Below are 16,961 nucleotides of genomic sequence, written 5' to 3'. Positions count from 1 at the left end.
CATGCATTTAAATTTATGGGAGAAAACAAAAGTAAAGTACTTCTACAGCATGAAACCGATCTAACTGTGCACTGTCCTGTGTAATCCGTCCGGTGTAAAGTTTCAACATAAGAAATAGATGATAAAATGAATAAATCTTTCCAGTCTGTTGTATTAGTACTTATTTATTTATTACCCCCATGTCATTTTAGATACAGTTATTAAATATTGTTATTTACATTGGCTAAATATACCATTAATGAAATCTTGTTTTATTACATATTGTATTTTAATGGGGATATAATTTATTACAGCTGACAGTTACGTGAGCAAACAAGATTGGACATCAACTGGAGCGAGATAAAACAAAAATGCACGGCTTTTTAACACTGCAAATTTGAAGGCTGCTTATTGGATCAATACAGATTAATGTCATATTACGTGAATATGCATTACTTTACGGAGAGCATGCGACCTACTAGTTAAAGGGTTAATTCACCCAAAAATGAAAATTAGCCCATAATTTACTCACCCTCAAGCCATCCTAGGTGTATATGACTTTCTTCTTTCAGCCGAACACAATCGGAGTTATATTAAAAAATATTCTGGCTCTTCCAAGCTTTAAAAAGCACATCCATCCATCAAAAAAGTAATATATACAGACCCAGGGGGTTAAAAAAGGTCTTCTGAAGCGAAGCGGTGCGTTTTTGCAAGAAAAATATCCATATTTATAACTTTATAAACTATATTCACTGGCTTTCGGTAACGGCAGTCCGCGCGTTCACAAGAGAGTCGAGTTCCGCCGTATGATGTAGGCGTAGCGTAAGCTCCGGTGAGAAGTGCCAAATGCGGAAGCGCACAGGATAGAGCAAAACAAAACGCTGGTCATGAATTAGAAGACAACAACGAAGATTTGTAAAGAAAAATGTCGGAGGATTTCAATATAAGAGAAGAGAAGAGAAGATTGAGTTTTTTGCCCAGCCCTAGTTGTTTGAACCGGAGTACACCAAACAGGAACTCTGGGAGATGGAGGAGGCTGCAGCAGCAGCAGCAGCGGCACAAACAAAATAATCTGGTAGACGGAGAGTACGGGAGACGTGGTGGTGCTCATGCAGGAAATGTGAGGTAATGCCAACAGGGGCTGAGAGTGTTTACTGCCATGAATGGACGACTGGAATGAATGGATAGATGCACAAACGCACAAATTTAAGACAAATACAAATCTACAGTATAGCTAAAACAACTCACTTCTTTTTTGGCATTTTCCTTTGCTGTAAACAACGTGCTCTTCTGTGTTGTTCACTTCTCACCGGAGCTTATGCTACGCCTACGTCATACGCTGGAACTCGACTCTCTCTTGTGAATGCGCAGACGATTATTACCAGAAGCCAGTGATTATAGTTTAGAAAGTTATAAATATGGATATTATTCTTATTCGCTTCAGAAGGCCTTTATTAACCCCCTGGAGCCGTATGGATTACTTTTTGATGAATGGATTACTTTTGATGAAAAGGATACTCTTTGGGCTTCAAAATCTAAGGTACCATTCACTCCCAATATAAAGCTTGGAAGAGCCAGAATTTTTTTATATAACTCAGATTGTGTTTGGCTGAATGAAGAGAGATCCATATACACCTAGGATGGCTTGAGGGTGAGTAAATTATTGGATAATTTTCATTGTTGGGTGAACTAACCATTTAAGTCTTGCCTTAAGAACAGGTGGTGCAACCAAATTAAGCACTGACTTAGTTACACATTAACTAGTAGTTACTAAGCCCTATGTGTGATCTTTACGTCCCAACTTACGTGAGAATTTACGCACAGCTGGTGCAATCCTACCCAGATGATTTGCCATCACTGTTGAGAGACCAAATTGTGTTCTCATAAGCCTGTGGTCTGAAATTGCAATTTACTACCCTGCTGAGTGTAGAACTGGATTCTGGGGAGTATAATATCTTTGGTTTTACATGTAACTGGCACTTTTCCACTTTCCACTCTTGTCTTCTTTAGAACTCAGATCTGTGGGTTTGACAAAATAGTTTTATTCAGTGCTCTGTCATATCCCTGTTTATAGAGAGAGAGAGAGAGAGAGAGAGAGAGAGAGAGAGAGAGAGAGAGAGAGAGAGAGAGAGAGAGAGAGAGAGAGAGAGAGAGAGAGAGATGGTTCAGACTAACTTTCTGATGGTCAGTCTAAAACGATCATTTTGGAAAAAAAATAAAAGTTAAATTGTTAATGATTATATTCCTATTTATTCTACTTAAGTAAAAATACACATTAAGATTTATTTTCCCTTTGCAATTTAATAATTTGTCCATCATGAAATGTTTATATCAAATGTGTAGATGTTAAAATTATGAAGCATCAGATCTCCCATACTGTTTTTCTGTGTCCTCGACTCACCTTTAACTGCACAGAGGGGTTATTTTTCTGTCATGCTCTAACTAAAAGCCAAAAGCACATCTCAGGTAAATACCACTGACAACATATCATTCATTCAGCACCAGCGTCAGATATTAACCAGGGCAATGCCATGAATGTGACAAAAATAGCACCAAAATGTGATGGCAAAAATTGCCCCCGCAATGAATTCCAATTATTTGTTTTTTATTTATTTTTCTTTAAAAAATATCTGATGCATTTCTTTTCTAATTCTAGTTAGTTATTGAAAATTTTCAGATGCAGTATATATTTTAATTAACAGAGTAAAATTAAGCATTTTACATAAAAAGAAGGCACACAGTTTGTGTTTATACATGGTTATAGAAAAATGGCCTAGTGAACATTACACTTATATACTGTAACACTTTTCTGACACTGCACTCAAATTGCTTTACATAGTGACCAGGGGACTCTCCTCAACCACCACCAGCATGCAGCATTATACTCAAAACACTCCAGCCATTGGTGGAGAGGAGAGAATAGATAAAGCCAATTAATGGAGTTGAATTATTAGGTGGCCATGATCAATTTGGCCTGGACACGGGGGTTACACCCCTATATATAGTATACTATATATATAGGGGTGTAACCCCGGAATCTTAAGGAATATCTGGTTCATGCTGTGAACTGGACACAGAGTTTGAGAAATTGAATTTGTGAAATAAAACTCACAAATGACTTCCTATTCTCACTGTGCAAACGGGTACTCAACCCATTCTGAATTTGTATTCCAGTTCAAGTGTTACAGGTGTATTGCAATTCTGAAAGCCACAAAGCAAGCCCTGCATGGAAAAGTAGTTTTAAAAAATTGACATTCTGAGAATGACTGCAATTCAATCAAACTTTCACTTGTGTGAAGTTTGGATCTTTCTAAATGGAATAAACAAGTAAATTGTAGTCTGCGAGTCAGTTCTGATGATCCCTATACTCAGGAAAAGTATGCACTAGTCTAGAGCGTCAGTAAAGTGTCAGCGTCACTTCAAGACTGCACAACATCCCTTCACTGCTTAGATTGATAAGCATGTGGCAACAAATCTGTTTCATTGGACATCTATAGGCAAATATCTTAAACCAATATAAACATTTGTTAATTTGTTAAATCACAGTCTCTGCACGCACTGATGTAAAAAACAGCTTTAGTTTGCAACCTAAAAATTATGATTAATAGAATCGAATTGCGAATGTTGCACAGTTATTTATCGTAACTGAATATAACAATGAGGAAGGTTTTAACAAGTCAGCTCATATAAAACTTGAACCACGTTTTAGTACTAAGATCTGCAACTCCAATAAACGTGGAGAACACATGTGTAATCACTTAAATATGCAAGAGTACACAGCCTTTCTGTTAGCAGCCTAAGGTTTTAAGTAATTTGCCAGGCAAGTTTCCATTGAGACTGTTTGTCTCCTCCTTTCTCCTCTAATGTCTGCTCGCTTGCTTGCAGAACTGTTGTACAAACCAGTGGAGAAGAAGACTGGAAATCATGGTTTCTCAAAAGCTTTACCTGCGCCTGCTCACCTTTGTCACCTTACTGACCTTATTGGCTCTCTCGGGTAAAGTTATCTCTATCCCTCTTTTCTCATTACTTTGTAGCTCAGGGTTTATCTCTCAAAGCTGTCAGTCAGCTACAGTTCCTTGGACTGAAGTAGAAATGGGGGAGTGTATGAAGTATGGAAAAGTATTTTTCATTTGATTGTGGAAAAGGTCAGTGACATTGAATGTGCTTATTCCTTTGAATATTGATCTGTGGGGAGCATATTTAAAATATAATACCCCACCCCCATCTTTTTTTGGGGGGGTGGGGTATTATATTGATACGGCTCGTGCGATACAGCATATTAAATGTGGAAAAAGTGCAGGAGAGGTAGATATAAACAACTGGAGAGAAGCAAAACTCATGAAAAGAGCATTTGAAGTGACATTTGTGAAATAGTACCTACAAGTTATGAAACCTCCACAGTGGTAAATCAAACAAACACACACACACACACACACACACACACACACACACACACACACACACACACACACACACACAAATGTCAAAAATGCTCCTTACGATATGAGTCTTATGCCTACTTGCTCGTTATTAGGACTAAATCTTTTTGATCTTCGTGTAGTCTTGTTTTAGCAGATCTTCTCCACCTTAAGATTTCCCTCCTTTCTTCTCTTCCAATTTTCTAGATGTTGAAAGCGAAAACAGGCTGGAAAAACTCTTGAAAAGAGGTGCCACTTTCACACATTGACAGTAATTTCTGTGCATGTTTTATGATATCTGTATAAATCTGTTTGCTTATTCAAAGACCATTGCATTATATGCCTAAAAGAATCTTCATAAGTATCTTTGTCTTGTTTTATGCCTGTTTTGACACACACACACACACACACACACACACACACACACACACACACACACATGTTTGGTTTCCATGTTTTATGGGGACTTTCCATAGACATAATGGTTTTTATACTGTACAAACTTTATATTCTATCCCCTAAACCTAACCCTACCCCTAAACCTAACCCTCACAGAAAACTTTCTGCATTTTTACATTTTCAAAAAACATAATTTAGTATGATTTATAAGCTGTTTTCCTCATGGGGATCGACAAAATGTCCCCACAAGGTCAGAAATTTCGGGTTTTACTATCCTTATGGGGACATTTGGTCCCCACAAAGTGATAAATACACGCTCACACACACACACACACACACACACATATATATATCTGTAAAATATTAATTTTGTCAACTTTTAAGAGTACACTAATTTACATTGGCTTTAAAGATAATAGAGATGGAATTAACTGGGTCTTTAATATTTATTGATTTTTCTTCTCAGGTAAACTTGTCTTGTTTTAAAGAGGTTTAGATATTTTTACAGGAAAACAAGGCAAATATACTCATTAATAATATGATTTTTGCTGAGAAACCCATACATTCCTATGGGCCTGCTATGACCCCATTTGTGTCCTCCTGTCCCTTTGCTTTGTCTCTCACTAGTGAACAGTGATGTAAAACCAGCTGCTGCAGTGGCGGTAACTCCGTCCAAGGCCAAACAGTTCCTGACATCCCTAAAAAGACCCAAAAGAAATCTATGGGACCGCAACCGCCCAGATGTTCAACAGTGGATCCAACAGTTCATGTACATGGGATTTGATGAAGCAGTAAGTGCTTGGATGTAATCTTTTTAAAATCCTATATACCATTTTTATGTGATCTAAAAAATGTATCTATAATAGTTTATTAGATACTAATACATTGAAATCAAATATCCTTGACTAACAGGTAATTCAGGACATGCCACCATAATAAGTTATGACATTCAGAAGAAGTCTTGTACCTCTGTCTTTATTGGATTTTTCTATCACCTATCATGTTTCAAGTATTATTCTTTTTTTAATGCTGTCCTCTACCTGTGAAAATTGCTGTCAGCAGTGAATGTTGCCCCCCCCCCAGCTCTGCATCCTAAGAGAGAATTTTTGATGCATGGTGCATTCCAAGTAGTACACATCAAAGTCAACAGGGACATCAGTTCCTTTGTTAGGAATTTTCTTTTAGGTTCGTTCAGTTCTTTAGGTTACAGTTACTTTACTTTCAGCTGACTCTTCAAAAATCATTTGTGAGAAATTTGAGTCAACTTCTGTTGTAGATGTGCTTTTAAATAAACATGACACCTTTTTAAACTTTAAGTAGGATACAAATAGAAAACTTTTTGAAGGACATTGTCAATTCCATTAATATTAAAATGAATACAGAATTAAACCCCATTTGTGAAAGCCCTGTTACATTTACACGCAATTTGGACTGCCGAGGTCGTTTTCAATACTTCCAATGCTATTTATTAAAAATGTTCTTTGTGAAATCTTTCATTCTGACTTGATGCCATGCATCAGCACAGTTAAAATCAGACTCAAATTAAGTATTTTATTTCTTCTCCATTTTCTCTGTCCTTAAAGGTCTGACAGCCCTTTCAGTCTGGCTTTGAAAAACTTATGTTTACTTTAGGCTGATAAAGGCTTTCATACATCTACATTTCTGTTTATGCTTACTGCCAGACCATTGTATTATTCATCCAATGTGAAGACTAATAAAATGGTGGAAAATTGAAGTATACTTTGGCCATAACACTGGAGAAAGAGAAACATTGGGGCTTTGAATGCGCATTCTTATAAATGTTCCTAAGTGTAACCCTTAACAATAACCCCAAACCTAAATCTAACCATAAAGTCTAAACCCTTACATAAACCCTAAACCTAACCATGCTATACGAAAATAACTTTTCTGTACAATGGAAGTCAGACATTAAGCATGATTTTCAATGAAGCTGTTCATTAAACAGCCATTTAAGACATTACTGACATTACAGTATGATTTTCTGTAAAGGTGCTTTAAAATGATGTGTACTGTGAAAAGCGCTATACAAATAAAAATGTCTTGAACTGTGAAACATCAGGGTTTGGAGCGAGACACAGGAGGCATATTACAGGTTATTGACATCAATCAGTCATTTGTATTGTATAAATACAGAAAGAGAGTCATTTCCTTTCTTAAAAATAAAGTGTTGAAGAGAAGGCCAGCTAAAATTTGATGCCTGAATTTTATCAATATAAAATTCTGTTTGTTGATTGGTATGGCAATATAAATCGTACATTTTCATAGGAGACAAGTCTTCTGATATCTTTTGATTTCACCAGCTCGTACGATTATTGTGAGTTGTCATGACACTGTTTCCATTTCATAGAACACAACAGTTCCATTAAGGGGCAGTCGACACAAGACGTTCTTTTGAAAATAGAATGCAGGCATTCATTTTTTTACTTCTTTATATGGCTGTTCAGACCGAAAATGTTCTTGAACTAATAAAAGATAGCTGCAGAGCTATGAACACAGCAGAACGCATGTGTCTCAAGCATGTATTTAGCACTTGACTTTCTGGTCTAAAAACAAGTTGCTGAAAGGAACTGAGAGATGCGATGCAGTGGTCAAAGATGTGTTACATAGGAAAACAATTGAACAAAAGTAGGGCGAATGGAAAAAAACATTGAACAGCCCTTAACTTGACAGCTTTCATGACGTTAGATGCTTCAAAAATGTCAGGCACGTTGCAATTGACAAAGACGTCCAACAATTAACCAATAATTAAAATAAATAAATGGAAGAACACATCATGAAAAGGAATTCCATGTGTAATGTCACCTTGCACCAAATACACATTGGCTGTATCTCGTTTGGAAAAATGCATCCACCAGAGTTCGTATTTGTCGTCCGCATACGTCATCGTGGCTGTCTCGTTTCAGAAAAGTGAGTTGGACACTCCCTATGCAACCTTCTTTCACAGGAATCCTGAGGATGCATGAGGTGTATCCTTTGTGGGCACTCACAACCCACAATTCTTTGCGTCAACGAAAAATAAACGCCAATTTGCCCGTAAATATGATGTTTAAACGCAAGTAATGTTAATTCCCAAGTTGAAGTACCTCAGTGATAGGTGCAGATTGTATTATTATATTAATATATAATTAAAATAAAGCATTAGACTAAAACTACACCTGTAAAATGTATTTTCTTTACATAATTATAAATCTCCTAAAATTTACCTCATACATTCCCTTCCAGATGGACTTTGTTTTCTTCTCACTCAAAGCGCTCGCGCTTGTTAAAGAGTGGCGTGCAGTCATAGCAACCAAGTTAAGTTCCGTTTCAGTTTGTACTACGAAGGCCGTCTCGTTTAATCGAGGCTTGTTAAAAGGAGGACACTCGGTATACTGCAGCCTTCAAAGGACGTGTCCTACCTAGCACGCAACCTTCGAGACGAGACACAGCCTATGTGAACAGAAGATGCATTCCTGAGGAGGAAACAATAGCAACAGCAGACCGCAAATCTAGTATCCAAAAGATAAAATCTAGTTTAAAACGTGTTAAATTCTTAGACATGTAATCTATGTATGCCAGTGGTTTTGTACCTTTTTGAAAAACGTTTAATATTTTGAACACACATTTTAATTTAATATGTCTTAACTTGATGGTTACAACACTTGACATTTTTAATGTACTAAAATATTTTTCCATGTATTCACATCTTATTTTTCAAAAGAAACATTTTTATAGTAAAAAATAACTTAAATTCCTTTGTATAGCACTTTTCACAATATTTATTGTTCCAAATGAGCTTACAAAGAATAGCACCTTTATACATTAAAAATGATTATTATTTGAAATCATAAGCATGCCTTCCAGTGTCACAACCAACCTTAACACAGTCACGAGGGTCGCTGTAATATTATTTCCCAGCATCATATTGTACACACACTTATGATGTTCTACATCCGGACAAATAATACCTCATTGACACTACAGTATAATGATTTTTTTTATTTCCATCAGAGACTTGAAGCTGACCTTTCCTATTGGATGGACCACTACCGTTCCAATGATCAGAGTCGCCAGCATCACTATGATGAAAATGCACCCATGGGGCCTCGGAGTGCTGGGTCATACAGGCATGGGGCAAACGTCAACTATGACTACTACTAAGACCCCCTTTCCTCTCAGAACCGCTTCATTGCTGCAAAGAACTGATTAGGTGGTTGACATGATCTCTCTCTTTCATTTACTTTGCAGAGATATAAACTTGCTTCCTTTTGTAGCATACACTCCTTTTTTTTTGTACTTTCGCAAAATGGCAATAGACAGAAATCAAGAATAAAGCCCTTTAAAAATAAAAAATGTATTGACTCAATCATTTATTCAGTCTTATGCTCCTCTAAAGCCTGTGAATCTTTTTATTTATTCTGAGGATTTTTTTGGAAGAATATCCTGGTCGCTATTTTCCATATTATGAAGGTGAATGGGGATGGGTGCAGTCAAGCACCAAAATTACAAAAAAGCTCCATAAAATGATCATAAAAGCAGTCCCTATGACTTAATATGGGATATATTACAAGTCTTCTAAAGGCATACGGTTTGTGTGATGAAGAGACTTCATAAGCATGATGTCATTCACTTGAAAATCATGCAGCTGCAGCTCTCAAATTGAATATGGCACTGTTAGAGTATTCAAAAATGTCACATTACATGTTTCATTAAAGAGAGTTTTGCAGATTTAAATGAAATGAGGGCAGAGGAGTAAAATGACAGGAAAATGTGACATGGTATATGTGAATGTATGAACTTCTATGGAATTCAAAAGGTGAAGTTTATGAACACTTTGGCAGATGTTAGGTAGAATGTTAGCCTCCGTCATCATTCACTTACATTGTATCTTTTTTTCCATACAATGAAAATGAATGGGGAGTCAGGCTAGCAGTGTACCTTTTGTGTTCCATGAAAGCAACTCCCCTCTTTTACTGACAGTCCACTTTCCCATCAACCCTCACATAGCTATCGTAGTCTGCATAGCAACAGTGTGGTTTTGTAACATACAATGACACACATGCTCCACTATCAGTGATGAAGGGAGAGCAGGAAGGAGGGACAGAAAAAGCTAAAAGATTTTTGAGCTGGAAACACAGAGATCAAATTAATACAAATGGGAAGTAGGGATGCGACCATTGAGAAGGCAGACAAAGTGAGATTAAAAAGGGAATACAGTGCAAATCACAGTACATTTTTTATTAAAATACTATTTTTTTCACCTGAAATCAATTATAGGTTCAAAGTTCTGTATGAAGTTTCAAAAGGTAACAACAGCTTTTCAAAATCACCACAAAAGTTAAAGCAGAAACAACATTTCCCAAAGCTTTTTCTTTCACCAGGGTCCTCATATCTTCCGTGGCAGAGCTGGGTTGAGGTTTCCTGCTCTGGACCAAAAACTCAAAATCTTAAAATACATTTCTTTCACCAATATCCATTATACATTTCAACATTACTAGGTGTAATACATGTCAAAAAAAAAAAAAGTTCTAGCATTGACAATGATATAAAAGAAATATATTACATTAATTAAAACAGCACTGAATGTAAACACATCAAAAAAATGCACATGAAGATCTAAGCTTGTTTTTAAATAACAGACAGACAACTAAAAAAAATCAAAGTGCAAGGCAAAGTCTGTAAATTGGATAGCTATGAGGCACGTTTTCCTGAAAAACATCTCAGCTCTCTGCCTGAGCTGCTTTTCAAAGCATTGCAAAAAAAAAATAATTATTTTTTCTCAAAAAGATCTTTAAAATTGGGGGATGGGAAACCCACTCTCTGAAATGGCTGCTGGATGTCTAAGGTCCTCCATGATCCCAACATCCCTGAGATTGACACTTCTTCAGTTGTGTCTGGGCCTCCCTTTTTTCATCCGTGCAGCTTTAGGTTTGGGAATATACTGATTGTTGGCTTGATGCTCCAGCTCTCTGCTGAAGTACTGGATGGTTTTGTTCAATCCTTCTTCCAGAGGCACCTGCAAACACAAAGTGAAACGGATAGATCGTTCTCTCAATTCAGACTGGATGGACTCGAGGCTGTTGTAAATTGATGATCATCACACACAGGATTATACATTCTTTTATTGCTGCAATGAACAATTACTTACAGTAGGTAACTGATTAATCAGATTAATGGGAGAAACAACTCTCACTGTTCATGCACTCATTCATGCATGACATTTCTATACTGCAAAACTGCCTATAATGCCCTACAAAAGCAAAACAATAACTGCACCAACAACAAAGGTTTTTTTGATTACCAAATGCTTTGAACACACGCACTGATATGATTCATAATTCGATTTGTGCCAAACTAATGACATTTGAGAATTGCCGATACTTCAGTCAGCTTTTGTATTACCTCAAACTGGAGCTCAAACTGTACGTTTTTGATTTTGAGTTACTGCAATTTTCACTCTCCAGTTTCTAAGAATCAGATCATAGCTGAGCCAAAACTACGTCACAGTGTCAGATTACTTATTCAGTAATCAATTGACTTTTTATTTTACTTTTAAATTAATTTCTAAAACCCTACTTTTCACAGTTTTCATTTCACCAAATTAAATGTGATGTATTTCCTCCTGCTGTCATCAAGTTCTTCTATATTATGCCATTACTTAGTGAATAATGCCTTACATTTTTCATTGAACCTATCATATGCCTTAAGAAGCCTTGGAATACGATGCATGATTTATAAGGACTATTTTTATGTCCAACTTTCACTATCCACTGCAACTCTAAAGAAAAGAAGCATCGGGACATTCTTCACAATTCCTTTTGTGTTCCACAGATAAAAATGTTATTTGGGTTTAGAACAATATGAGGGAGAGAAAATAATAAAACTATTCCTGTATTTATTGAACACTGCATGTGCATTTTATCATATGGCTAACTTGTATCGAATCCACTTTGCATTGTGCCTAACAACACTCCTTACCCATGGTAAAAAATGTCACTGGGCATCAGGATATTCTCAGATAGGTTTTGTATAGGTCATATGGAATAGAAATGTAGCTCACCACAGGCTCCCAGCCCAGAAGCATTTTGGCCTTATGGATGTCTGGCCGTCGTCTCTGTGGATCATCTTGTGCCTCTGGAAGGAATTGAATATGACTGCGACTCACTGAGGAGGCAATCAGAGATGTGGCATTAATTTACTGAACGTTTTTAATTCCTCATTTGCAATTCTACAGAATTCCTACTTACCTACAAGGCTCTTAATAAGTTGAGCAAATTCCAATATGGTGTGTTCCTCTGGATTTCCCTAGAAGAGAGGAGTGGGCAGGTATATAGAAGAGGGATCAATATGGCTAGGTGAGAGTGATAGCGAGGGTCTTAATATCTCCTTCAAGATGGACTGGCTCTCATTGAAGGCAAAGCAATTTACCCTTGGGACAATCAGAATCAGAATGAGCTTTATAGCCAAGTATGCTTTCACATACAAGGAATTTGTCTTGGTGACAGTAGCTTCAAGTGCACAAACAATACAGCGATAATAATAATAATAAATCTTTTTTACGATCAGCACAGGAGCTGGAGGTATGTGCTGTCTGACTTCTCTGTTCAATTACAGGTAACACCAAGACAGAATTATTCTGTCAAACTGCTGTCTTAAAACTGCTCTGAAAAGTGGAACAACATAACTTTGATTATATATGGATTCTTTCAACACCAACCGTAACTTGCTAGTCTGAATAATAGGGCTGTCAATCATTAAAAAAATTTTTTTAATCAATCATTTACCTCAAATTTTGATTTATCTAATAATTACAATTAATCACATATATCAATATTTGCAGAGATAGTCCCCAAAAAATCTATCAATTGAGCAATTGAGTCAATCTTTCCCATATAGATTTAAGCTGTTCTCACGCGCATCCTTGCATCAATTTGCGTTATAATTATCGGTCCTATTTTTGTGGTTGTATTGCTGTTTTCACACCAAAAACACAGCATTTTAAGAACAATGTGTGCAGTTAAATGTAGTCCAAAACGGGACTTTAGACTCTTGCATTTGGAGTTGTGATTCGTCTCTATCCAGCAGTCTTTAAACAGCTGTTGATTTGCTGCCTGTACAGCTGGAGCTGCGCTGAATGCCCTCTGTAGACAGTGAGTCGAACAAAAAAAGAGGGACTTCAAGCTTGAACTTCTCTGTTGTTAGGCACATTCTTCATGGAATTTGAATACATAATGGGCATGATTGTTTTACTATTTACATTTTTTTTATATAATCAATCACACTGAAATAAAATGTTAAATGAACAGCCATGCTAATAAAATAATTATCTATTTAAATACACTGATAAAAAGTGGAATGCACAACTACTTATGAGGGGGTGTTCACACAGGGTGCATTCTATCTGTGCTATTTTTTAATTGTAGGTCTATGTAATCATTAGTCAAATGGACATCTCACTTTTGAGGAAATACCAGCCAACCAATGTCAGTTTTAAAACAGTGGAGCAATCAGATGGGGATGGGATAAGTATCTGAAATAAAATGTATGGGAGTTAATGTGACTATAAATGTGTTCTTCGATTCTGTTGCACAACGTCTAGCAGTTTTCAGCTAATTGAAATATCCAGTGTGAATAACCCCTAAGGCTTGTTAAATGAAGGCAAAATTCGAAACTCACCAGGTTTACTGGACTACTGACGTTACTATTCATCAGAGACACCAGACCGTTCACCAGATCACTGTGGAAGAAAGAAACAGAAACAAAAACGTGGAGCATTGTGATGAAGCATGGTGAAAGACTAGTGTGATAACATAATATGCAGTAAATGTGTTGAGCAAATTAACAGAGGAAATAAAATAATAAACATCTGCATTCAAATTGATTAATTAAATAGAGACCTTTAGTAATTTGCTAATCTAGTGGTACGAATGAGTCAATTACATGGTTCATTTCCTCTTCCGGGCATTCAGCATTCTTATGTGAATTCCTCAACAGCTTCAGCTGTTCAGTGTGAGTGGGCATGGACACAGTGGGGCAGCAAAGCTCTCACTTATACACAAGCAGAGCCATTCAACTGTTCAACGTCAGGTTTTCTATTTATCGCTGCATTTTCTCCAACACACATCTTATCCATTCATTCTCCAAAACTTGCAACTACGTTTTAAGAACATTCATGACATTGGCTTTTAGAAACCATGTGTTTACATCAACATATCACAAAGATTCGACAGACCCAAACAAATCCCGCAATGTAAGTTTTAGCAAGAAATAGTTCACACCAAAAATTTTAATTCTGTAATAATCTGATTTTATCACTCTTATGTTTTCCAAACGCTTATGACTTACTTCCATGTAACACAAAAGGTGAGTTTTCTAAGAATATATTGGCCACTCTTTTCCATTTATCATGATACTTTGAGGAAGCCTTTACTATCATTTTGGAGCTTGACAGCCCGTTCCTCAATCACGTTCATTAAATGGAAAAGGAGGTCAGGATGTTCATTCAAAATTCAGCTTTTGTGTTCCATGGATGAAAGGGAGTCATAGGGGTTCGGAGCGACATAAGAGTAAATTATAGAATTTCCATTTTTTGTTTGTCAAATCCAGTGTTGAATAAAAACAAGCCACACCTAACCGATCGAGCAGCTCATCAATTCGAGGCATCGGGTATGCATCAAATTTATACACTACATCGAATTTTCTATAATCCACGCAGAACCAGACTGAACCATTGTTCTTAAGAACCAAAACCACCAGACTGGCCCAGTCACCCTCAGTAGGGAAGACTGCATACCACTACCCCTGGGGTCACTCTACACAATTTTAGGAGGATGAGGTGGTAAATCTGACGTACCCCACCTCTATCTGTTTGTTTAACCTCATGATCGATTTCCCAGACTGGCCGTGTGACCTCAAAGGGCCTTTACCACTTGGCGAGTAATTTAGAGCTTGATGTGGGAGCAATACAAGGACTTTATCTCCTGGTGTAAATTCCGATAGCCGAGTACCCCTATTATACAGCCGGCTTTGACGTCCTTGAGCCTGGAGCAAATTCTCATGTGTTTATCGCCCCAGTTTGTGGAGTTTTTCTCTCAGGTCAAGAACGTATTGGTTGACGCCCGTAAAATTATACAAATGAGGAGAAACCCGTTGAGGCTTGCGGGACCTCTAGTACTGCAAATAATAGCTAACGGCTAGAGCAATCGAATATAAAAATAGCATGTAGCTAGAACATGTTATATAACTAAAGCATGTTATTTTACATGTTAAATGAACTACTAAATGAAGAATAACATCAGCTGCGTGAGCATTTAAAGTAATATATTGATTTTTAACAGTTTGCATATAATGTAGGTGCACGACAGTGACGCCAGACTGCTCCTGTCTGTACTTATATGAGCCCATTATTATCCCATTTGTTACCTAATATTTATACACATATTACACAGAAGGAAAGGCTCCTCATTACCATGGTTAGGTCAGTGTGCTAGTCTTAAATAATAGTAATAATAATAATCAATGAATGTATTTATGAAAAATAAATAGTAGCTGAAACACATCTTGAAACTTTAAACTGCCACTGTTGATGTCTAATAAATTTTACCTTTAGATTATTTCATTTGAAACTGAAATATTTTGTCAAAATATAACAGTTCCTTTCACTGTAAAATCCTGAAACAAATTTGTAAAGGTGATGTGTGTAATTATTAATATTTTTAACTATTTTGGTAAACGGGCCACATTGGGTTTTAAGTAGTGCATGGGGGGCCACATTGTAATGCTTTTGAGATACAATGTTCTGAATTGATTTGGTTTTTGTAACTTTTAAGGCCAGAAATAGTTGTGTACTCAATTTTCTGAAGTGTATCTGTGACTAATGGGACTATTCTGCAATTGCCTAATGTATTGTATTGCGCTACAAAGATAGATACTTTTCTATCAGGCATTACAAACCTCAATAAAGGTGGAGATTATAATTTTTTTTCCAACTCTACTTCCCTGTTAATTTGTTATTCAGTTTTACTAATAATAAAAAAAACTTAAGTTTACTCTTTTTTTTTTCTTTACCCGTTTACATGCTAAAAGTGTCATGATGCGTTTCTCCTCGATGGTTTTTCAACACTCAACAGAATAACACAGGCTGCATGAATATGATAAATAATTACTGCAAGAGTTACATTTACATACAGGTGCGAAGGGACTTCAACCTTTCTAAATTGTACAAATAAAAAATACATTTACATATTCGGCTCTGGCTTGCAATATTTTCAAACATGTTCCTTTCATACATTTTACGAGGGTGAAATCCGTTGCCTGCCTGTTAACATTCAAGATAAAAAATTATAATAAAATAAGTGAATTGTAAAGTATTTGTCTTTGTTTGAATAACTACTCAACCCTACCTTACACATTAATACTGGAAAAAGAGCCCCTTTGGTGTAAAAACCCTAAGTCATTTTACGGCGGGATTTTGAATGATGACCATTCACGGTAAATAAGGGCTCCCCCTCCCTACAAAAGCCAATTTAACCACTGCACAGAGGCACTGCTTCCAGATATCGGGTTACGTAGTCCACCAGAGCCAACACAAATTGATGCCCGTGTGACTCACGACTCACTGTAATGTCACATGTCAGCTTGAGTTCATGGCTGGACTTAAACCGCGGTCCTCTGACTCCAAGTCCAACACCTTATCAGGTGAGCTACTGCACAAGCTCTTCAAGATGCTTTAGAGTAAAATTGTGTGGATATCATAAAATAGCAGGGTCGGAGTAATAGAGAGACACATAAGTATTTATAAAGTTATAATCAGCCATTAAATTCATGATCTGAGTGAAAGTGAATAAGTCTCTAGTGTTCATTTCTCCTGGAAACTGCAGGGAATTGTACCTGGAGACAGGTCTAAAATGTTTAGCAAAAATGAGACACTATGAGACTAGGTTGGATTTTCTCCTAAAGACTACACAATGTGCAGCTCATTCAGAACATTTTATTTAAACCCCATCAATGCTTTAAGCATGAAGGTAAACTCAAAGCCAGACAGTCTGAAAAAGAACATGTATGATAGTGCCCTTCGTAAAGTGGGAAACAGCACACACCCCACTGACCTCAAGCCAATGTCACAGAGCATAATGCTAATTTAAATTACATTGTCCAATGTAACAA

The 16,961-nt window shown here is 36.7% G+C and overlaps 3 protein-coding genes across 3 annotated transcripts in view; 2 read left to right on the top strand and 1 right to left on the bottom strand.

Moving 5' to 3' along the window:
• The window catches only part of LOC127659000 (cytoplasmic protein NCK2-like), a 576,925-nt gene that overhangs the window by 86,525 nt on the left and 473,439 nt on the right, over positions 1–16,961 (top strand). The gene's annotated exons all lie outside the window — the stretch shown is intronic.
• Positions 3,806–9,149, top strand: ecrg4a (ECRG4 augurin precursor a). The gene is made up of 4 exons (XM_052148617.1): positions 3,806–3,973; positions 4,605–4,646; positions 5,424–5,587; positions 8,808–9,149. The coding sequence occupies exons 1-4, from the start codon at positions 3,904–3,906 to the stop codon at positions 8,955–8,957; spliced, it is 426 nt and encodes a 141-aa protein (XP_052004577.1). The 5' UTR covers positions 3,806–3,903; the 3' UTR covers positions 8,958–9,149.
• uxs1 (UDP-glucuronate decarboxylase 1) overlaps positions 9,271–16,961 on the bottom strand; it is a 138,912-nt gene continuing 131,221 nt past the window's right edge. The window contains exons 12-15 of the mRNA XM_052148600.1: positions 13,473–13,533; positions 12,044–12,101; positions 11,857–11,960; positions 9,271–10,812 (exon numbers count right to left, since the gene is read on the bottom strand). Of these exons, the coding sequence (XP_052004560.1) occupies positions 10,681–10,812; positions 11,857–11,960; positions 12,044–12,101; positions 13,473–13,533 (355 nt within the window). The 3' untranslated portion in view covers positions 9,271–10,680. The remainder of the gene's footprint in view (positions 10,813–11,856; positions 11,961–12,043; positions 12,102–13,472; positions 13,534–16,961) is intronic.

Source organism: Xyrauchen texanus, chromosome 18 (genome assembly GCF_025860055.1).
Source record: "Xyrauchen texanus isolate HMW12.3.18 chromosome 18, RBS_HiC_50CHRs, whole genome shotgun sequence".
NCBI lineage: Eukaryota > Metazoa > Chordata > Actinopteri > Cypriniformes > Catostomidae > Xyrauchen > Xyrauchen texanus.
Note: the sequence above shows the minus strand (reverse complement) of the source record. Positions and strands in the feature narration are given on the sequence as shown.

Bases quoted from the DNA above. Each gene is read 5' to 3' on its own strand.
- ecrg4a (XM_052148617.1), top strand. From the start codon at position 3,904: ATGGTTTCTCAAAAGCTTTACCTGCGCCTGCTCACCTTTGTCACCTTA. The intron at 3,974-4,604 runs GTAAAGTTATCT...CCAATTTTCTAG, and splicing joins GACCTTATTGGCTCTCTCGG to ATGTTGAAAGCGAAAACAGG. The intron at 4,647-5,423 runs GTGCCACTTTCA...GTCTCTCACTAG, and splicing joins GGAAAAACTCTTGAAAAGAG to TGAACAGTGATGTAAAACCA.